This window comes from Thunnus maccoyii, chromosome 15 (genome assembly GCF_910596095.1).
Source record: "Thunnus maccoyii chromosome 15, fThuMac1.1, whole genome shotgun sequence".
NCBI lineage: Eukaryota > Metazoa > Chordata > Actinopteri > Scombriformes > Scombridae > Thunnus > Thunnus maccoyii.
The window spans coordinates 29,042,312-29,065,884 of NC_056547.1; the positions used below are offsets into that span (position 1 = coordinate 29,042,312).

The window sequence follows — 23,573 nt, forward strand, 5'->3', positions numbered from 1 at the left end:
ACAGGAGAACTAGGAAACGATACAGTTACTGTGGTCTTGATAAGAACAGTCACACGTGAACATTACATTCAACAGCTGAGCTGAAGCCGATGCTGAAGTGAATGAGAAAAAAAAAACACTCAACTTCTCTCTTGAAATAGAAATCAGTGGCTTTTTTTTTTCACATGTTGGAGTCAAAATAACCGTAATGTGAAATTGAAAGCTTAGAAAAGATCTAGTAGGGTGACCTTGATTGATGAAGTGAAGATGATTGATGCGATTATTAAGTGATGATTATTTCTAAGGTCAAGCAGGAAATTTCACACCCACGGTCTAAATAGTTTCCACTTCTTCTTATGTATCTTAAGGCTAATTTTGAGAATCATTGTTCCATTGAGGAAACATTTAACCTAACTGACAGATATCTAAGCCTTTGCTCATCCCTCCTCAGCTACACTCAGGCTTCCTCCTCTTTGCTCATATGTGGATATTCTGGCTTCAGTAACTGACTAGCACATTGTGTTATTTTGCAATTTCAGCTTATTTCATACTTTGGTTCGCAAACAACAACTGAACATTTTCCTTTTTCTACACCCTCTTTGATGCAAACTCTGTGCACAATTGGTGGCTAATATGCTAGTGTGAAAGATTAGAGAGAGATAATGGACCAGATATTTCCCTTCCTCTGTCCAATCACCTGACATTATGCAAACACAGAGTCAATCAGATGCATCAATGGCCACCAAAAAGCCCTCTACTGTTAATACTGCAGTGAAAGAATTGTAAGCAATGGCTAAAAGCAGAGTGTGAGAAAGTGTGCACATGAATATGGGGGATAGATAAAGACTCCAATTTACAGCATGGTGTGGCTAAGTTAGTGGGTAGCTGAAATTATACATGACATGATAGCACAGAACCTGTCTGAGAGTAAGGACAGGTGCAGGGTGAAAAGAAGAAGGAGGAGGATGTGGTGCTGCAGCTGAGCTGGTAGAGCTTCTCATTCATCACATTGATTCAACATTTCCTTTTTCTCGCTTTTCTCCTTCTGCCACCATCCTTTGTTAGTGACACCTTGAAGCCAAATCGAGTCACTTTTCACCTGTCATAATACCTTCATTAATGTCACCGTGCTTCCACCCAAAAACACTTTCCATAACAATTACTGTGTTAACACGTAGGCAGGATGGCTTGGCTTGGAGCTGCAGCCACAGTTTCCTATCTCCTCCTGACAATATATGTACAGTAAAGGCAAATAGTAGAAAGTGTGAGACTCACTGCTGTTAACAAAATTGGCACTGTGGAATCTCGACACTGAGTGATGAAAGTGTGTGGCTGGTTGTGAGCAGCTGATCTGAATAATTTCTAGCAGCAGACGCCGGTTCATCCTCCCTGGCCAGATGGACTGAGACTTATTGTGTCAGTGCTGGATAAGCATGGGCGTGCTACCAGGTCAATTCCAGCCTCTGTGCATCCAGTAATGCCACCAATTTAGGTGAAAGCTCATATTTCATCTCCCATCCTCTCCGTGCGTGTGGCTTTTGCACGTACATTAGCATATTCATACAGCGCAGTCCCAGATTTAATATGAAGGAGAAACTGCTTTAATTCTCCTCTCTGGTTCACATGTGGCTGCTAAAGCAAGGGGAGGATATCAGTGACTGTGTGCTGAGCTGGAACAGATGACATGACTTTAGTGTGTGTGTGTGTGTGTGTGTGAAATGCAAGCCTGAGCAGATGATTCAAAAGCTCATAAACAACTTTTTTTGTCCGCTATAGATGTGATTTGGGGTTGTTTTTAACTATCCTGTTTGAAAACGTGCTATTAAAAATGTCAATTTCCTCCATAAACCCAAGAAGATGTTGCTACTCACCACCTCCTCCTCCTCCTCCTCCTCCTCCTCCACCTCCTCCTCCTCCTCCCTGGTGTTTATTTGTTTGTTTGTTTGTGTTTGAGCTGATAACAGCTCTGCATGAATTCTGTCTTGCATGAAGATTAAACTTTGCAGTTTCTATTGCAGAACTGGAATTTAGCCACAGATTACCTTAAAACTGTATTCTACTACAAAGCGATATTTGTGGAGCAAAGCAGTTTTCCTGCCAAATCCATTCATAGTTCACTCTTCTTGGTTGAGGTCTTTGTTTAAAGTAATCATAATAATGCCTCAGAATCACTGTTTGTATTTTAAACTATAATAATACTACAGCTATAGAGCATATTTTTCTAACCCATTTTTCAAAAGATGATATAAGCGTTTTGAAATCAGCATCTAAGTCTTCTGAGAAAAGTTGTTAATGAACAAAGTTAATTATTATAGCTGATATTGTGGACTTGCAACATAACAAAAACTCCTATAATGTCCCTGTAATACCTCCATACTGTACTGATTAATAGTACATATGTTTGTCACTAGATGTTACAACTGGCAACAAAGGTCAGTCTTGGTGGAGTCTAACATGACTTGTATGTAGATAAAGTAGTGACAAAGTAAAACTAAAAATCCAATAAATGGTGCATAAGGCAGATGAAGACTGGATGGAATATAGCAATACAAGAGAAGAGTAGATGGAAGAAAGGCATGCTGGGAAAGTCACCTTCTTTGCTCCTGAGTGAGCCAAGGTTGGATGGTGTATCCATGCTGGTCTGGACGCAGTAAACCTCCCGAGTCTGAATCCCGCCTCCACACAACCCTGTTTGGTTTCCACGCCGACGGTCCTGCTGGCTGAGCAGCACATCCACCCTGCACTCTGTCCACTCTGTGGTCTTCCAGCTGTAACTGAGGACAGAGGTGGAAAAAAGAAGAGTTAGTCTAAGAGGAAAGGAGATCTATCATTTTGTGCTGTTGAGGTGCTGTTGAGTTGCTGCCATACAGACTATTGACTATTGATCTGGTCCAAACTCTATTTATATTGACCAGGTGTATAATATGAAGCTAGAGCAGTCAGATGAAAGGTCACTGGTTATTAAGTTTCATTGCCTGGGACATGCCATGAGTTTAACAAAAAATATATTTACATTTGACAGATTTGCTACTTTTAGATGGCAAACATCCATATATGTCATGTATATTTGGCTTTACCAACACAAAATGATGACAGAATTTTTTTTATGTAATTTGGTGTTAATTATAAGTAAAACAGAGGCAATGTTTCCAGACGAATTTCCTTTAAAACTGCTAAAATTGTCATAACTAGCTAAACAGACAGATGTTTGTTTAAACTCAAGTAAATATCCATTTATTAATGCAAGCTTAACTCTCCATATTTGTTGAATTGTATGCTTCCCTCTTTACAAACTTTACATTTTTTTTCAGCTGACCTGCTGTGCACTGACTAAAAAACTCTCTAAGTTACACTAGCAATTAGTTAGAAGTTAAAATTCACTATACCAAGTGTTGGGAAATGCTATTGCCTTGTAAAACCAAATTATATAGTTCTTTCCAGGGATTTTCCTAAGAATGCACAGTTACATATCAGTTGCTTTCTAGGAAATTACCAGGGAACTATGGAGAAAAAAGTATAATAAAACATTACCAAAATCATGAAAAAAGTGTAGGTAAGGTTGTACTGCTATCATTTGCAGAGCAAAGACTTAATTCAGATAATAATTGCAATTAACATCTTGATATTTTGTCCATCTTTAATAACATTATGTTGTCAGAACTAAGGAGGCTGAATTCCACACACACACTAGAATTATCTTTTTAAAGAAGGGTGCAAGAAATGTTTGGATGCATTTTAGATTTAATAACTTAATAATTATCTTTGGAAGAGGAGGGTAAATAATTTTATGAATATTTCAAATGTCATCACCCAGAGACTAACACTGGCAAAAGCAAACACTCCAGCAGTAACCAATGAGTTAGCCACATACACTGCCGAACTTCAGCCAACTCAGATCGGTGTAGAAAATAACTTGGTCATGGTCTGTTTCATTGTAAGACCTGTGGCTGTACAGTGTTGTGGATAACAATGGGATTCCTTCACAGTACTGTTGCAGTGGAGAGTGTCCAGTATTTTCAACCGTGAGGGACATAGCATCAGTACCAGCACAGCAGAACACTTTTTTTTTCTTTCCAGAACATGCAGACCAGTTTTTAACAATACATACAGTATTAGATTCTAACATGCTTCCAAATTATTGCATTTCAGTCAGAGACACTTATGACAAGGAACTGACCATTTCTGGCAAATGATTACACAGTTAGATTTGGTGGAAAAGGCTCTGCTATTTGAGGAAACTCTCAAAGAATCTGAGCAGTGACAAGTATTCAGCTTAGAGAGCTGATCCGCCTAATAAACGTGCATGAACATTCAGTCTTAGTTAAAATCTTAGTTAATCGGGGTGTTGGAGGGAGCTACAGCAATAAACTGCGCTGGCAGGAGCATAATCCGTAGAGTGAACTGTGACAGTGTCAGCTTAAAATGTCTGCCCTGTACACCTGCATGGATATGATTGGATGTTACCAGCCACACAGCTGGGGCCAGTGGTGGTAGAAGTACTCAGATCATTTACTTAGGTAAATGTACCATTACAGCAATGAAAAAATACACCATTACAAGTAAAAGCCCTGCATGAAAAATCCAGCTTAGTAAAAGTATTATGAGCTTGATGTAGTTAAAGTATTGCAGTAAAACTAATGGTTTGGTCCCTCTGACTGATATATTATTATATATGACATCATTAGATTATTAATATTGAAGCATCAGTGTTAGAGCAGCATGTTACTGTTGTAGCTGCTGGAGGTGGAGCTAGTTTACACTACGTTATATACAGTTAACTAGTTTTGTCCAGTGGTTCCCAACCAAGGGGTCGGGCCCCTCCAAGATGAGATGATTAATGAGAGAGGAAAGGAGAAAAAACAAAGTTCTGATACAAAAATCTGTTTTCAGTTTTTGGACATTTTCTCTAATCTTTGATTTTTGCTGAAATATTGGATCATTTGAACATTTATTGAAATGAAAGCATGTGAGAAGTTTATTGGGAAAGATCACTATTTGGTGGAGCTGTTAACAACTCATAGACATCTGAAGTGTGACCCCGACTACACACTGCTTTTTGTAAGACGTCAAAAGCCAAAAAGGTTAGAAACAATGAGTATGTATTTTAAAAGCTTCTTATATTATCCATTTTGTCAAAAGTATGAATAAGAAAGTAGCATCCAATGGAAATACTCAAGTAAAGTACAAATACCTCAAAATTGTCCTGTACTTGAGTTACTTCCACTGCTGATGCCAATCATCTGAAACAAACGCGACTTCAGTGTGCTTTCAAATGATTGGCTCTGCCTGAACTAACACTATGCTCCATTTTTTCAAAAAAAAGCTAACTACAGGACCCGTCAGCTTAACTGCTCATTGGACTAAAAACATGACTGAATGGTTCAGCACACTGTGCAGTAGAGTAAAGCCTTAAAATACTGTCCTCTCATCTTTTTTATTGAATCAAGAATCAATTCTGAAAGGAACTCTGCTTATAATTCTCTTCATTTTGCATAACCAGAGGCATTCTGAGCAGACCTCGCCACCAGAGGACCCATTTCACAGTTAAAGTTGAACAATGTCCTCGACTTTCTGGTGCCTGAGGAAATACAACAAATTTGTCACTTGTGCTAATAAATTCTACACACAATGCTCATATCCCTGTACCTCCACCTTCTATTTGTGGTCTTTTTCCTGTGTCATTTTGCACCTTGTCATTCTACCAATCTGTCATCTAAATCCTCTTAGACAATTAATCTGTCTGTTTTCTCCTCTCTGTATTTCTTGTCTTATTTATTTGTCTTCTCTCTGTAGTTTGAAGTCTGACGCTTTTGTTGAGCTACATTTTCTCTTCAAAAATGTGTCATTTGCTTTGCTTCTGTTTGCATTATTAGACTCATCTTGGATATAAATAGGAATAACTTACCAAATACAGCACATCCAGCTTGTGCTCTGTATTGACCAATTATACTAAAGGGTATTTGTATAGAAGACTTGATCTTTTTTCAATATTTTATGTCAATTATAATATAATTAAACACATAATCCCAAAAGAGATTGTGTCATGGAGAAGCCAAAGACAACTCATTTTATCGATGTTTTGTCATAACTCAGTGTGGATGGCTTTTTCCAGGCAATGAAAAAAATTGGTTATGCCTGGTTGAGCTGGGATGGCGAGCATTGTTAGAAAGACTTTTACATTATTGACCTTAGAACTCTGTTTACAATACGCCTCAGGATTTGCAATTTAACCAGAGTGTCCACCGAGAGCTCTCTAAGACAAGATTTTTTAAGCTGAAAGGCGGTTGTTAATTGCAGCAGCTATTCATAGAAGGGTTTGTGTCTGGTTACTGAATTGGCAGCAGTCTGCTTCAGCAATAATGCATTGTGGTTCCCACCCTGAGGTCAGAAAATGTAAACCCTGCCTCCATCTCTGCTGATAATGGAATTCATTTGAGGTCGCCAATGAAAGGCTCCATATTCATGAGCAAGGTCTCTCTGTCTCTCAGCACTGCTGCGGGACAACGGGGCCCCTGGGAGAGCATTGCATCTTGGGGCTTTAAGTTGCCCAGATGGGGACACTCAAACAGAGCAATTCTTCAGCACCATGGACAGAGCTGCTGCCTCTCTTCCTGCTGTCTGTCAAACAGACGACAGCAGCAGTCGATGGGCATTGATTTACTGTTTCACATTATGGCTGATTTACTCTGCCCATAAAACGTACCAATAAAATGAGGATGACTTTTTGCATTATATACATGGGTCATAGAGAGCTTTAACTTTAACTTCCAGGTTTGGTACTAGAAGTATGAAAAGCTGATTTAACAATCACAGTGACATTTGTCATAATTATATTTACTAAACATCCAGCCCTACAACCGCATCTCATGTGGTTAACTCCATTTGTATAGGAAATACAGTCTGTGCGTTATTGCTGTTTATTTCCCACTCACAAGACAAACAACACAAGCTCAACAATTGTTTCCTATATTAGTCAACATGGGGCCCTCAGGTGGACTTAAGGTTTTAAGGCACCAACCATGACCTCCAACATCCCTGGTTTAAGTCCAGCTAGAGACCTCTGTTGCATGTCATTCCCCATTCGTCCCTTCCCTCTCACTTCCTGTCATCTCTCTACTGTCAACTACAGATGTGGTAGAATAACCATATTGGTGCAGAAATCCCTGTGACCAGATTACTATTCCGAGGGAACAGATTAGTAAACACAGCAACTTTGACCTGCTGAGGCAGCCTGTTAAACCTCCTTTCTACCCAGTCCTGCTCTCTGTGATTTTGAGTTTTAATCCAGCCCAATTCATATTATAGTTGTTGTCAGTTATTTTTCTGTCACTGTTGTCAGATCAGTATGAAATTTGATTTCATACTGTCCAGATATCTTAACAGCAGACACAGAAAAATTTGCACTTGAGAACAATAATATATGAATAATATGAATTCAGCTCAATTAAAACACAGCATGTGTGATCAAAGAGAGCAGGACAACCCGGAATGGAGGTTTGAGGTTGTGTTTTATTTATTTTTTATTAATGTGATGAAAGAATTGTTAAAACATTGTTTGCACCTAATTTTTTGATTGGATCATGGAAAGTTATTTTATATATTTGTATAGTGATATTTACATCAATAAATTAACTAACTTGCTGTATATCTCATCTGATAAAATACATCAACGTTTTACTTTATTTTGTTTTCTCATAAAGTGACACAAACATAGATGTCTAAATCATCCATGTGAGCCCAGCGTTGGATATCATTTGCTCCGTGTTCAGTGATAAAAGCAAGGCTGCAGTTATACAGTCATTATCATGCCTAGAAAAGTTAAATGAAACAAGCGTTTATCACATCCTTCTGCTTGGTAGAAAAGATATCTTAGTGATAGCTATTGACAGCCTGGCGTGTGGATTCTGAGTAACCAGTTCATTGTTTCTGAAGAGGATAAACATATTGAAGGAAAGGTGTACATTAGATGGATAACAACACTTACACAATGCAGGGTGGCACTGCGTCTCCCTGGGGGCTGCAGGGCTCCTTCTCCTCCAGGTCTGGACACTCTGCTCCTTCATTGATTGGGAACTGGCTGACTTTTCGGGTGCGAGTGCGCTCACCCTTGGGCCCGTTGGGATCGTAGCACTCCTTGGAGCAAGCCGACCATTCAGACCAGTCAGTCACATCACAGTCTTTGGTCATGACGCAGGCCTGGTAGGTTACAGGCAGTGACTCCTGAGAGCACAGGCTGGAGATGATAAAGACAAAAAACAATACCAGAAGATTTAATATAGTAGCTGTTGATTCTTTAACTATTATTGCAATTTTGCATTAAAATATTGAGTTCAATTCAATATTTTATTGCCACGTCAACACAGTTGACAGGAATTTGCCTCAGAAAAGCCGTTAAAAACAGACAAAAAACACACAATAATAAGTAAACAAACAGTTAACCAGAGCATATGAGTGTTAATCTAAGTTGGATATGTACTTTTTAAATGTATGTTGTTTATTGTTCATACCGAAGAATCAACCAGTGCCATGCTGATTAAGTATTGCAAATACTATTGTGAGGTTGTGGCCTGTTATTGACTTTATTTGTTATTATTTCAGTCATAACTTGGGCTGATGTGTTTTGAGTTGCATGTATTATAACCTATGTTTGCTTATTTTGTCTTGGGTTTAGTTATGATTATTTATATATGTTTATTATGGTTTTCTAACTTTTTTGCATGTATTGTTTTGAATTTTAGTGGGTATGGTTTGTTTCAATTTCCACTTGGCCATAGCCATCAGTAAAACTGAACACTTAATGACAGACTAATAACTAATAAGAGACTTAATTCCTTTTCATCCCATATCTATTGAACTTCTATCTTTTTATTATCATTTTACACAATGCCTTGGTTTTAGGGTAATAGTTTTATAACCTTGCATTGTGCATTCTTTATTTATTGAGTAATTTGTGAATAAATTATTCAATTCGAGTCCGTCTTGGGTAATTTCTACTGCTCACCCCTGTTAGGACAGACATACAAGAGTCCTAGGCTCTCTCTTAGGTGGCGTTGCCATTTAATGAACCTCTTTCCCCGGCTACACTATCACCAAAAGCAGCCAATGCTAATACAAAACAGCAGCAACAATATTATACATTTTAAATGGAAAGATCTGTCTTTAAAGAATGGAACTGTCATGAAGTGAATGCAGCAGATGGACCCAAACGCAGAAGACTGCAGGCAGGATCAGATCCAGAAATTATTGATTGAATACTCAAAAGACACACGAGACACTGAGAACAGGAACACTGACCAGATACACAGACAACTCAACCAAGACTGAACTGAAAACTGGACTATAAATACACAGGGTCTGATTACAAACTGAACACAGGTGAGTGAAACACATGAGGCAATCAACAAAGGTGGGAAAACACAGGAAGTAAAGGTAACAAAACACAAGGAGAAAACATTTCAAAATAAAACGGGGACTAAATTGATCAAACAACAAGAAACAGGTGACACAACACAAGGGCAGACTGGGGAAGATACTAGGAGCAGGGCAGGGCTAACGAGGGTAATGCAGGGCAGGTGAGAAAGGAAAGTGTGGAGGGAAAGGCACGCACACACCACACACACACACAGAACGGGAGGCAGAGGAAACACTAGGAAGACAGAGAACAGACCAGCCAATAAAAGAAAACCAAAGTAACACCAAGTCAGAATGTCCCAGAATACAAAACTCAAGTACACATCACTACAGTCTAACTGAGAATGCCAGAAAGTCTTTTAAAGAGAAGTCAAATAACAAATGATCTAAACCAAATGTCCAGGCAACAGAAGTGTAACACAGAAAACCCAAAAGAACAAAAACACAGAGTCCAAACACAACAGAAAGTCCTGGCAGGATGTTACAGGAACAGTGTTGGACATCTAAAATACAGTGTTGTAATACTTGAGAACTCCAACACATTCAGACCTACGTTTTAATAATACAGGTCCCAGAGCTCAGTTTAAAATGCAGCTGAGTTTATTGAACAATTCCAGCCAAATGCTAATGTTTAGTGGTAATGCAAGAAATAGTGTGGGTGAGTACTTCATCCCAATTTCAAGTGGGACACCAAAGTTCTCGTTTTGTCCCAGACCTGCAATTAATGTTCCTTTCCCGCACTGTAATCGAATGTTTTAGTTAGTTAGGCAAACCTGAACCATATCTTAAAAGGGAACTGATTTTACACATCAGCATCCAGTTTCCAGGTGTGACAAGCGATGTCACTTGAGTCAGTGTTGGTTAGGGTTAAAGACTATAAGTGTGAAAATAAAAAAAATCTGCAGAGTTAGAAAGACAGAAACATAACACACCTGAATCTCCCAAGAAACTGTTGGCCATGCACAGATATTGTGGAAAGAAGGGATTTTAAAAAGTGGTTTTGCTGTATAGTCCAGTATCAGCATTTTTGTCTGGTAAGAGGGTTACAAAATGACACCTGTATCTACCACTGGGGTCAGCAAACACACCTTGAGCAACTACTCTGTCAGAATTGCAAAAGAAGAAGAAGAGCAACTATCTTTTTACAGTGAAACCCAACAAACGATGGGCTGAGAGGATTCATTGTGTTACATTGTTTTATTGAGGAAGACAAAAGAAGACAGTAAGCACTGTTGTCTGACACAGTGATGCATGGACTCGCTGTCATTTGTCCAGTACGTACATGCATCACTTTCTGTGAATCCCTTGTTTATGGGCACATCATTTGAATACCATACAGGACAGGGCCGCTCTGCCAGTGGCAATAAAAGCTTGAAATAATGCTGGACATAAAAAGTATCAAAAGTTGGGTTCTATATGGTAAGAGTCTTAAGCTTTATAACTGTGAATGCCTATAAATCATGCAATTTTAGCCTAGAAAATATACAAAAAACAATGGGGAATATTAAACAGAAATAGAAAAAGCAAGAAAACTAAATTAAGCATGAAAGTTGTGAAAATTACATGACTAAAACATATGAATTCACTGCCATCCTTTGAGAAGACACTTTGACATTATTAGATCCACAGAAAGCAATATTTCTTAAAATGCCTCTCTATTCACAGAGAGGGTTTGTAAGAGGCAAATAAGGCGAGTGTAGGGATTACAAAGATATAAAAGAGTGGTGAAATACTGCTGTTCATCCCACAGCTTTTCTTTGTCAGCCAGTATGATAAACTGGGTTTGAAAGTTGTTCATTACAAACCCAAACAATTTGTTATCCATATTTTCAGTGTCTGCTTCACAGCACCATGGCTTTGTTTGATGATGGGATTGCTGTGGAGTTGAAAGACATTTGTTTTCCTCTGTGTGTTTTGTGGAAGCTGATAGGCCATTTGGGATAATGACACACTGCTTCTCTTCTCTTTTAGTCTCAGCAGTTTAATTTTTCCTCAACTACCATGAACTTCTGGAGGTTTTCTGCAGCTTTGTGTATGAACTGTCTGGTCTTTTAGGTTTTTTTCTGTCTATTTTTTTGTTTTTTAGCTTTGTATCATTGAGGCTCTTTCTCAACACCCTGCTATGATAACATCAGAACAGATGTGTCTAGACATGAGTATGGCAATGTGAAGCTTTACAGATACAGAATGTAACACTTTGCACTTTGATGTAATTTTGACAAAGATTTCTCCCCCAGCTGTTGCTGTCATCATATCTTTTCTATTATTTTCTCTAGAGAGGCTGAGACAAAGTTATCAGATAGCTGCAAAAATTTACTGTTAAAGAAGGTTACAAAGCAGACTGCTATAGTGGCCCCTAGAGGCTGCAGTGGAGACTACACCCCTCAATATGTAAACATGGGCAGAATAAAAATCATACTCCTGAGACTTACAAGTAATAGTTTGAAAAAGAGATGAACAACAGCAACAAACCCTGCCTACTTTTATACCTCCACACAGCTAGCCAATCACTGCAAGGTAGGTAGGATTGTTGGTTTCACAGTAACAAAACAAATCAGATGCAGCCTGACTGTCTTCACTAGAAAAACGTGAATATCAGTCATTTTAGCAAGCGCACAAAAGTGGCATGTTTACGCTCAAGTGACAGCGACCCTCTGTCAGCCATAGTAAGTATGACTGTTGTAAGTCGTAAGCAAAGAAATAAGTAGTGTGACGTTATTATCGAGTCACAAAGCAATAGGAGGATATCAGGGTGGATGGATGGTTCGACAAAATGTCAAGGTTGGTTTCTTTAAACCATGGCTGCAGTCGTTCCTTTACCACAACCAAGTGGTTATTATTGTAACCATGATGACAAAGCTCCCCTAACCTTAAGGAAGTAGTAATTTAACACAAAATATGATCTTTCCCTAACCCTAAGTTGGTTCTGTGCCAAAAACGAACCCAACATCAACCTGAGCAATGTACAGTTAGAAAATGGCCCTGTTGGTAGTGGCATCAGATCAGAAAATGCTTATATACTGAATGTCATGCCGGGAAGGCATGGACCAATGGCATATTTCGTCATTTAATTTGAAGGAGTTTTGTGCCCAAAACATCTTCTCTCCAACTAACTGTCAATGCTGGTTTACTGTAACCATGACCACCATGTTTCCCTAACTTTAAGCAAATAGTTAGTTGCCTAAACTTAACCTTAATCATAAGGAGGTAGATCAGAAAACGTTTGCATGAATAATTTTTGGAATGCTAACTTGAGTCATTTTCAAGGGCACCGCCTGACTTACTACTGTTATTTTGTTGTTTTTTTTATGAGAACTTCTTTATCTAAAATTAAAATGAAATTATTTGGTTAAGATTAAGGAAAAATCACTGACTGGTCGTTAATGAAAACCAACATGCACTGTTGGTAGAAAACATTTCCCATGTCAAAGTCACACTTTATGTTGACCCAACTGTCCACCATGACCTCCTCCCTCAAGTCATAATCCACAAGGCCACAAGACGTCCATGTCAGGAAACCATGTAGGGCATTTGAAGCGTTTGAAGAAATGGCCAATGCTGTTGTTTTTCTTGTGAGATTAGTATTGTAGCTGTCAGGATATCTTGCATCCCACCATAGTGTTGGACAGATGCTCCTGGCAGAGCAAAAATTCAGCTTTCAAAATGAGGACTCTGACTTTTATTCCATATTTTTTTCATAAAAAACATTGTTATTGTTATACTCTTGGCAGTGTGTTGAACTACTTGTTCACTGAAATGAGTTTGGCTGTTCCAATATTAACATAAAAATGTTTCACTGTTCATGTTTTCTACTGCAAATATATTGAAAAATATTTTAAACAGCATGTCTTTCTTTTCACCTTTAAACACTTGATAAAGGTCCAGTGGAGTTTGTAGTTCATCATCATTTTAAAGCCTGTGCACTTGGAGATAATTAGCAGTTTAAGCCAACACATAAAATTAGAGATTCATACGGATGGCTCCAACTGTAAATAAACTTGATCCTGGGCTGCAGCCAGCATTAATACGGTCATCACTATCAACTAAGCCTCTTTGAAGCTTTCAGCCATCTGTGCATTCAGTGAGTAGCTGAGAAACGAGTATGGATATGTGCCTGTCTTTTGGATAAATATTCCAAAGTAAATATTAATCCAATTGTATGTCATGCAAACATAATATTCTACTCGAACACTGGAAATGACAAGTGGCATTTGCTTGAAGTTTGAATGATTTATGTCTTCTGACCTTCTCTTAGGCATTAAAAGGAAATGTATCACAAGAGCCTTGATTTTCTCAGGATGTAATGGACGCTGCTCAGTGGCCTCTATTAAAGCAGAGCGAGCACAGTGAGACAGAATGAGGCCATTCATCTCCTAACAAAGAACATGGCTCTCAGACACCACATGGATATTGACCTCACTGGAGAAAAACATGTATAGAGGCTGTACATCTTTGGATGGCTCTCACAGTGGAACTTCAACTAATGTGTCCGGTGTTATTGAGGGAAGCAGCTATGCTACTATATGTACACTGAAGAAGTGGAACTGAAAAAAATGAAGTGGAACATTCGCTAATTGAAACAGACAGCAAATTTCTTCACAACCTTTGGCATTAGTACTGAGGCCCCGCATTGTGGCATTATAAATTATTCATAGATATCATTAACAAGTCTATATTATGTTATGACAATGAAAGAACCACACATGGTCACTTATTGCACACAAGCCTTCATGTATGATTTTAAATATTCCCAATTAGCTAGGACTGAATATTAGATTCAAGACAACAGAGACAACAGAGAAACAACTGAAAGCTTGCAGGAATTCACAACCCATAAAGTATGACTGAGTGTTATGACTTGTGACACTTGAAGTCACTGAGAGCCATAGTCAGTGCATCCAGTTGGAACATGCATCACTCTCACAGTGCACAACAAACAAGCCACACTCCTCCTTGTCAAAATATGTCTACAAGCTAAACAACAGAGCTAATTAATGGGCAATAAAATGCACCCAAATGTATCAATGTGTAAATCATAACACAAGCATGTGCATCCCATATACTGTTGTATTGCTGTGTCTGTAGCTAAATGAAAGGGTAGTTCAGATTTACTAGGTCTTATTTTCTTAGTTTTGGTTATCTTCCCTTCACTTTCGGTTAAACCTTCAAAGAAAGTGGTTTCAGTAATCTGGATTAACTGCTGGCTTGTCTGATTATCTGACTGCTTGTGTTTGTCTGAGTTTGTTGTAGTGATGTTGCTGTCCCAAAACCCAAAAGTCCCAATGCTAAAACCCCTTAATCTTGGTATACTGTATATGTAATGCCTTTTCTAGTCTTAATGCTGAAATCAAATTATTTTCCACACTAGCTTCTCTGACAGAAGGTAACTCAAAATGTTCTCTCCAGAATTACAAAAAATCTAAGTGGTGCTTACATTAATAAACAATCAAAAGCATAAAGACACACAAAGGTATTAACACAGCATTACAGATGGAACGAGGAACATGCTGTGAGTTGACACATGAGAAATTTGTTTGAGTCATTCTTACCTGAGAGCTTCAACATCCCCACTCTTATGGACACAGGTCACTTCTCTGGTCTGGTAACCGACTTGCAGGTCCCAGAACTTTCCTCCTGGGCGGTTCTGACGATTCCTGTTCCTCTTCTTCTTGATGAGTTCCCTGGTCTCTGGATCCTTCACCTTACCCCTCTCCCTTAACCTCTCCCTGACCTTCTCCCTCATTTTCTCTCTTTTTTCTTTGTTTTTAGCCTTTTTCTGTCGTTTGGGTCTATCAGCCTGTCGGGATGGTCTGTCAGGTTTTCTGTTTGGCCTGCCCAGTTTTCTGTTGGGTCTGGATGGTTTGTCACCATCTCTGGATGGTTTATCACCCTCTTTAGACCTTTTGTCTCCTTCTTTGTGTTGTTTGTCATCCTCTCTGGTCTGTTTGTCCCCTCCTTTGGCCTGTTTGTCGCCCTCACCAGACTGTTTGACACCTTCTCTCGACTGCTTGTCTCTCCCTCTGGACTGTTTGTCACCCTCTCTGGGCTGCTTTTCACCCTCCCTGGACTGTTTTTCACCCCCCTCCCTCGACTGTTTTTCGCCCTCTCTGGACTGTTTGTCACCCTCACTCTCCCTGGGTGGTTTGTCTGCTTGTCTGGCTTGCCTTGGCAGTGGTACAGAGCAGGGTCCCCAGGGTCCCACCCTGAGGCTGTACAGGCTTTCCTCTCCCTCACAGGGCCCTGGTTGGCATGTCTGAAACTCGGTTAGGTTTGGGCAGGCTGCCCCGCCAAACAGTGGCGGAGCCAAAACAAAGCGGATCCGGTTCTGCAGGCCCATCCCACAAGTTTTAGAACAAGGAGTCCACACTGTGAACTCAGACACCACACAGTCCCGAGGACAGGGGATAAGACATGCCTGCTCCAGGCGAGGTTTAGGCTCAAAGTATTCACAGATTGCATCCTCTGCTGGCTCGCCATCCGCTTTCTGGACACAGCCCACTTCTCGTGTCTGGATGCCCTCTTCCCCCCGGGTGCACACAGCAGGGCGCTGCACCCCAACACTGCGCATCGACACCGGGACACATTGGTTCCAGGCGCCCAGCTGCCAGTCGTACAGATCTTTGTGCCAGTCACACACTCTGAAGCAGCTCTGTTGGTTGTCCGGCCGTTCTGCTTGGTCACAGTTGGTGTGAAGGGTAGTCCAACCGTCAGAGTGGGCGCACCATACTGCCCTGCTCTGGCTGCCACCAGGACCACATTCACTGCCCATACAACGACCCCATGGACCTGTGAGGATGGAGAAAGATGGAGAACAACAGAGGTCAGGGAAGAGTCACAATGACAATAGTTTCAATTGGGGGAATTAATAGAATAATGCTCTCACCCTCTCTTAAAGGATTCAATTACTGTTTATCACAAATGATTTACTTATGCAGTTTTGGCCATCCTTCCTATCAGTAATACAGTAACAACACTCTATTCATTAAGTTAATTTCTGAGATCTGGGAACACAGCAACATCAATAAAAAGCAGATTGATTGGCAAGAAAAAAGGGCAGTCAGACCATGAGAGAGGTTTTCACCAGAACTAAGGGGAGTAGTAAAATCATTAGCCACACATGTATACATCCACCACAGCTCACTCTCAGTTTGACCTCCACATAAAGTGGTTTAGATAAACTGTATAAACAGTTTGTTTGTTTAAAACCTGTCTGATCATCTGACTACCAATGTCATATTCCCACTTAAGAAACTACTTTGGTGAGTGCAGTGTTCTCATAGCTTCTAGAAAACAATGGCCAAACCCTCAAAAATAGGACCCAATTTGTAATAAACCAGAATTCTCTTTTCAATGCTACTGTTGGCAGCCTTTGAGAAGAGCACCTTCTCTGACCATTCCTAATGTGTTTCTGAAAATTTGAATTTGAGTTGATGCATTTGAAAACATGTCTGATGATGTTGAAGTGTTGATGAAGAAATAGTTTTCAAAAATATTGAAGTTTCATGGTCAAGTATTCACTAACCATTCCACTGGAGACTATTCAATCTCAGTCATTACCAGTTGTTGGCAAAAAAGAGACAAGGTTTATTATTCCACCAAAAGAGGATATTATTTATGGTCCTAAAGTGCTTACAGACAACACTTTTGGCTTTACATGCCGACTATCTGAAACCTAAGTGCTTCCGAGTGCAATAATAATGTCCTGACAAATACACACTTACTGTTAAATCACTCTCTTTCAATACTGTGATTGCACTTCCACTGGATTTATGAGAATGCAATTATTGGTCTAGATAAATTTCGACATCAGGACAAAACCCCTGTTAGGAGCACAGCAGATGCAGAACCAGAGCAGCTGAAGAACTCAATCAATACAGCAGCAATATAAAAAATAGCTGATGTGAGGAATGGCACTGCCTTGTATATCATTAACTTTGTATAGTGCAACAATGCTGGAAACCTTCGCAGGTCAAGACTCAGTAAAACATCACTCACACTCTGAAATTTTTACAAGCCTGATCAGAGATGATAATAAAAGTTAAAAATTCCTGTGAGATTTTAAATTAGATAAAGGACAAAAAAATCTAATTTAACTGAATTTTTATTTTAATAGTCAAAGGTATAATTATGAATTAGATTTAATTGGTATTTTAATTAAAGTTAGACTGAAAAATGTAAGTGTGCATTACTCACAACTCTCTAATAGGTAATATCAGCTTTGTAATTTTCTTTTTCTCTATCCCTAAATGAAACCGTGCTGCTTCCAACCTATTGCTTGATTGAAAGTGGTGATTGTTTTTTACACTTGCTGCTATAAACAGCCAGTATCTGCTAGGTTTATCAAAGAAAAATACATGGGTTTCTCAAATAGTTTGTTTTTTATGTTTGCTTAGAATACACATAAGCAGTTGTTATCTGAACATCAGAAAATGTAAACTTGAGGAAGCCTTGGAATTAACTATTTTTTATACTTTGCATCCTTGTGATCATGCAACAAATTTGTTGCGATCTCCATATAACAAACTTAGCTTTTCTGTGATCACAAAATAACGACTGTAAGTATTATACGTTCATGAGAAAGGAAAGCTTGTTATACTGAGACTATAAAATAATGTCTGCGCAATAAAAAGAAGAAAACAAGCAATGATCCTGTTTGAAAAACAAAGTTAAAGACAAAATCAGAGTATTTGCTGGCACAGTCTAGTGAAAATAGTGAAAAATCTAGTGAAATAGGCATCAAACACAAATCATGAAAGAAAGGAAAAGAAAAAACAGTACAATAACACAAATTTGGTAATTTCTAGCCACATAAACTTAAGAAATTCCAAATCATCCCATAAAGTAAGTTGAAAGAAAGTTTGTGCCTATTGCCTTGTGGTAAAAACACAGAGCATGTTGCTGCACTGGGTCAGCCATAGTGAAGCTCTTCACGCTGCCTGTGGTATGCAAAGGCAAACCCTGGCTGATAGCAGGGATGCTCATCACAGAGCAGAAATGGGTCATTTCATCATCAGCAACAACCAGGCCTTGCAGTGAAAACACCATGGGCTCTGGAGAACTGACTCTAAGCCTCACCCTCGACTGCACTGCACAACACCCAAGAAGTGAAATTTTACCTTTTTCATGGCCAATGAAATCATAAAAGTGAAAAGAACTGATTTCTGAACTGTACTTTTATTCATTTAAAACTGGAGAAAATGTTGATCATACTGTATATATTTGGAATGTAAGCCAACTTTTTTGTTATTATGTTATGTCCCTAAAAGAGATCTTAATTCCCCTACGTTTGGGGTGGTCTTGAAAAACTGATAGCCTTCAAGAACTAACTAAAATAAAATTAACTCAAATGTCCCGTCATCCGTAGTTTAATTGTGTGCTGGCAGCTAACTTAATCTTCGGTTAATAATGCATATAGTATAATATGATTGCTCTGGACATATGCAGGGTGTTTTCTATGTATCATGACTGTGGGCTGATTTGGTGCTATTTCGTGTGCCTATGATGATGTCAGATAGAGCTGGAACCAGTTCATGCAGTGTTGCCTGAAGATGTTATCTATTATAGACAAGAAACACCCCCGGCTCTGCTGTATGAAAGATTAGATGTGAAGAAACAGGGTGCAATTTCTCACCAAGTGGTGAGTTCTGTTTTTTTGCAGTGATAACCTCTCTCTCTCCCTATCCCCCACCCTGAAGACATTCATGGTTCTGACAGGTTTTTGATCCTAACAATTCTGAAGGCTACAAACAAGTTGGAAATGAGTTATTACTGTAACTCCAATATGACATGAATGTGATATCAGGCACAACAGTGCTTTGAGCTAAATGCTAACGTCAGCATGCTAATATCCTCCAATTGGCAATGTTGACACGCTGCTACTTAGCAGGTAGAATGTTTACCATGTTCATCATCTCAGTTTAGTGAGTTAGCACTAAAGGCAAGGTATAATTATATGTGATGTGAATGACATTAGTTTTGTAGGTATTTGGTGGAGAGTAATGGGCTCAGTGGAATTTTGACCTGATGGTGACGCTAGAGGGACACTAAAGGGATCATCACAACTATTACAATTCATCACAATTCAGACATGACAGGATGTATGTAGCAAATTTTATGAAAATCCATGCAGTAGATGTCAAGATATTTCACTGGATAAATGAAAGTTTTGACCCGCTGGAGGCAATAGAATAAATATAAGGAAGACCAAAGTCGTTAGGATTCAGCCTTTGGAGATCTTGAATGTCTGTACCAAAGTTCATAGCAATCCATCCAACGGCTGTTTAGGTATTTCCCTCAAAATCAAAAAAATGTCACCCTCATCATGAATCAAGGAATTAATAGGATTCATGACCTGACTGTCTGCATAAAACTCCCAGTGAGAGTACCCATGGAAAAAAAGTCTGATCTGCAACTGTCTATCACTTAGTAATACAGTAATTTATTGTACTCAGAGTATGTAGTCAGAGGCTGTATTAAACAGTGCTTTATGGTTTCACTCAATAAAGCTGAGATGCAGCAATGAAAATGTCAACAGAAGAACCAGCAGGCTGAATTAGCCTACAGCTGCAGGCAGATGGTCGGGATCAATACAAATCAATAGAGGTAGCAAGAAACTGCCCCAGACACAAGAGACAGCTGCAGTCACAGATCTGGCATCTTTTACTGGCTGCCATTATCCTTTTTGGCTGGAAATGTAGACATACACCACAGTAAGAATAGCATATCTGAGGCACACTGCTCATTTAATGTAGCCATTTAATGTTTCATATACTGTGTCAGGGGTCATTGATGAAAAACAACAGTAAATTGATTTTGTAATTAAGAATATAGACAAAAGGCTACATGCTGCCAGGCTAAATTGCCATCTGGGCTGAGGTTTTCATCCACATTGTGAATCCTCTAAAGAGGCCAGCATGTTCATAGCCATAAAGTGTTAGCTCCCTGGCAGGCAGCATTGTCTCAGCTCCACACAGGTGTTCACCATAATTTATGAACATACTACTGAATGACACGGTTATCTGCAGGCCAATGGTGAGCGTAAAAACTAAAGGAGGGTGTCTGTACACATGCTGGCTTACATCTCCTATCACCCACTGAGAGCCAGGAGGCATGGAGGGCACTGTGCCAACAAGACTGCAACTCCAGGAGGGATGTCACACATCTAATCACACTCCCCCTTCATCCTTATACTACAAACACCCATCAGTCTGACCACGACTATACCAATGAGAGACAAAGACATGATGAAGAGCTGGGTTTTTCCTTTTTAGTTATGTTGGTTTTTTGAACAAAGGCTTTTCCTAGTCACAAAACTAGTCACTAGTCACTACATCTAGTTATCTCATGGAGGTGATTAATGCCATGTTCACATCATATCTTTAAGACTGTAATTACGAACAACTGAGTAGGAAAAAACGCTTGAGTCAGCTTTGCAGTTGTAATTCTGAGTCGGAGAAATTCTAACAGCGATAATATTTCTCACTCGGCAAGAACAACTAAAGACGTGTCAACAATCCAGTGGCTAAAGTGATACAAAGCCGCCATCTTAGGCAATTACATGCATATAAATCCAACATTAACTCTAATTTAGTCAATTCAATTAAAAAAGAGCTTGTATTTGTTTGTATCTGATTTCACTTGTTAATTAACCACTACAAATTTATAGCTAAAATAGCTAGTTCAGGCTATTTATTTCATATGACCAAAAGGCTAGCATCAGGGGTAACAATCATAATAATCAATAATCATAGTAATGTACACCCATTCTTATGATTCTGCTGGCATTTTGGAAAGGCTAAGTGTACCATAAAGGTTAAGCTGAAAAGTTTTAGCTCTGAGGAGGACAACAGTAAGCTCAGGTATCAACCTGGCTTTGTTAGCTTGTGAGCTAGCCAGCAGGCTATAGGTACATTTTTACTAACATGCTACTGACTATTACTGCTATTGGAAACTAATTGAAAAACCCAACTAGTGCACAAATCTGAGCTAGGTTACAGGCAAGGTACCTTCTGGAAGCTTACCCTTGGCGTGAATTTTGGTCGTTTCAGAGGCTACATAAACAAACAGTAGACTATTAGTAGGATATCATTTCTGTTTCCTGTTCTTTATAAATTTTTAAATACATCAGTACATCTTTGAGCCTGAATCAGATCCAATATATGCGAATGGACAAAGTGAACAACCCGTGGAACAACCTAAGCAACAAAGACTACAGAATGAATGGTCATTTGTGGGCATGTGCGAGCAATCAGACATCATCACAAGGAGGAAGTAGAGGTAAATTTGCAAACAAGGCATTCAGAGCAGTTTGATGCCCTGACTTTTGACTTTCAGGGAGCATTTTAACATACATTCACTGACAATGACTGACAGACATTTAAGTTTATAGTGGGTTTGTTTGTACTACGTAAACAAGAGAACTCGTGTGCTCAACTCAGTGTCTTCATAGTGTAATGAATGCTGACCCAAAAGGCACAAAAATAGCAAATGAAGTCCGTCTGCAATAGCAGAAGGAAACTGTCATGGCATTGCAATTCACACAGTTCAAACGAGGAAAATTTCCTGGGGAAAGAGAGCTAATAAAATGTGTAGGCCTGACATAGAGATCTGTCTTTATGAGCTTGTTCCTCAAATTACGCTTAGTAGTAACAAATATGGGAGGGTTAACAAACTCTTGGTCAACAATGGGGTCAGTAGACAGAATATGCCAACATTTTCTGACAACACTTTTAACCAACTGTTCATGGATATTGAGGCAGTTAGGCTACTGTTGAAGGGAGGAGACAGGGAAAAGAACTTCTCCAAAGAGAGGCCTATTGGATACATTACTTACAGACTGAGTATCCTGGGGGCTTAAAAGACGAATTTTTGTTGTCTTGTTTTTTATGAATACAGATGTGTATTATGATGTTTATGCATTTGTATTTTCTATGGAGTTTCTGCACATGATGAGTTTATGTATATACACGCATTTCCTTATTGTTAGTCTGTAAATCAATTGGTCACTTATCTGGTTGTTGCACTAATAGAATGTGATATATTTCTTCTCATGACTTATTGTTTGTACTACTATTTTTTGTACTAGTATTTGTCTTTTGATGCTGTTGTTTTTATGATTTCCATCAGCTGGTTGTTAATCACCTGAAGGTCCCTGGCTGCTGTTTAATAGGGGTCACGCCCACATGTCTCAGACATGCTGAGGAAAGCCTAGAGCTGAAGCGCGTCCGTTACATACTTATTTCTGAGTGACAACTTCATTTGCTATTTTTTTTGTACTATGCCCTGTGATGACTAATTAAATCTGGTAAAATTCACACTGAAGGGCCACAAAAAGACACCCATTTGTCCTAATTAGCATATAGAGGCAGACATTAACAGTTTTTTTTCCCAGTTGTATTCATATTGTATGTGTAAGTGGGATATGAATATAATATTAAACTCCAGATAACAAGCAGTGTTTGAAAAGGAGAGGATCAACAATGAGAGTAACTGTAACTTCCCAAATGGTGAATGAAAGTCTAAGATGTTAACATACAGTGAGGGACAGAAGGCAGACGAATGGGCTGAGTTGATCAGTGCGGATAAAAGGGAATATGGTGGGGGAAAGGCCTGTGCCTGGCCCATAATTGGCCCTGTACTCACAGTCCACTGGTCCTGATCCTCAGCCCCAAGGCTCTATTGTGAGCATCTAACCATAGACTTTTTCTCTCCTCCTAACATCAACACCATTAAAGTACTAGTGGCTTCTGCTGAGATTGGTACAGGCACCACTACACACTTGCCTCAATTGAAGCCCACTTTTTTGTTGTTGGTTCCTCAGATTAGACAATTGACCCTTTACTCTTTACCAGTGCTCAGGCTGAGGATGCTGACTTTTTGCCTGGTGAACAGCTTTAGCATTAGTCTTTTAGCATGATATCATGTATAGCCATTAAATGCATATTTTAAGATCCCTTTAAAGGGTTCTAGTTTTAAAATGAGTGAGTCAGACAACCAACTTACAAAACTGGTAGCTAACATTAATTAGCTAGCAAGCTACAACCAATAAAATCTGCTAGAGACAGCTGGCATTTCAGAAATTAGATGTTGCTTACCTCCACCTGAAATCAAGGATCCATTGTCTCCAAAAATAGACAAAACATTTTGCTTGGTAAACTGGCCACCATTATCATTGTACACTGCAT

The 23,573-nt window shown here is 39.2% G+C and overlaps 1 protein-coding gene across 1 annotated transcript in view; it reads right to left on the reverse strand.

Annotated features, from left to right (window-relative positions):
* Positions 1–21,460, reverse strand: part of thsd7aa (thrombospondin, type I, domain containing 7Aa) — a 103,113-nt gene extending 81,653 nt beyond the window's left edge. Inside the window, exons 1-4 of the mRNA XM_042435695.1 lie at positions 21,411–21,460; positions 14,940–16,176; positions 7,964–8,212; positions 2,572–2,753 (exon numbers count right to left, since the gene is read on the reverse strand). Coding sequence (XP_042291629.1) covers positions 2,572–2,753; positions 7,964–8,212; positions 14,940–16,159 — 1,651 coding nt within the window. The 5' untranslated portion in view covers positions 16,160–16,176; positions 21,411–21,460. The remainder of the gene's footprint in view (positions 1–2,571; positions 2,754–7,963; positions 8,213–14,939; positions 16,177–21,410) is intronic.
* Positions 21,461–23,573: the final 2,113 nt, after the last annotated feature.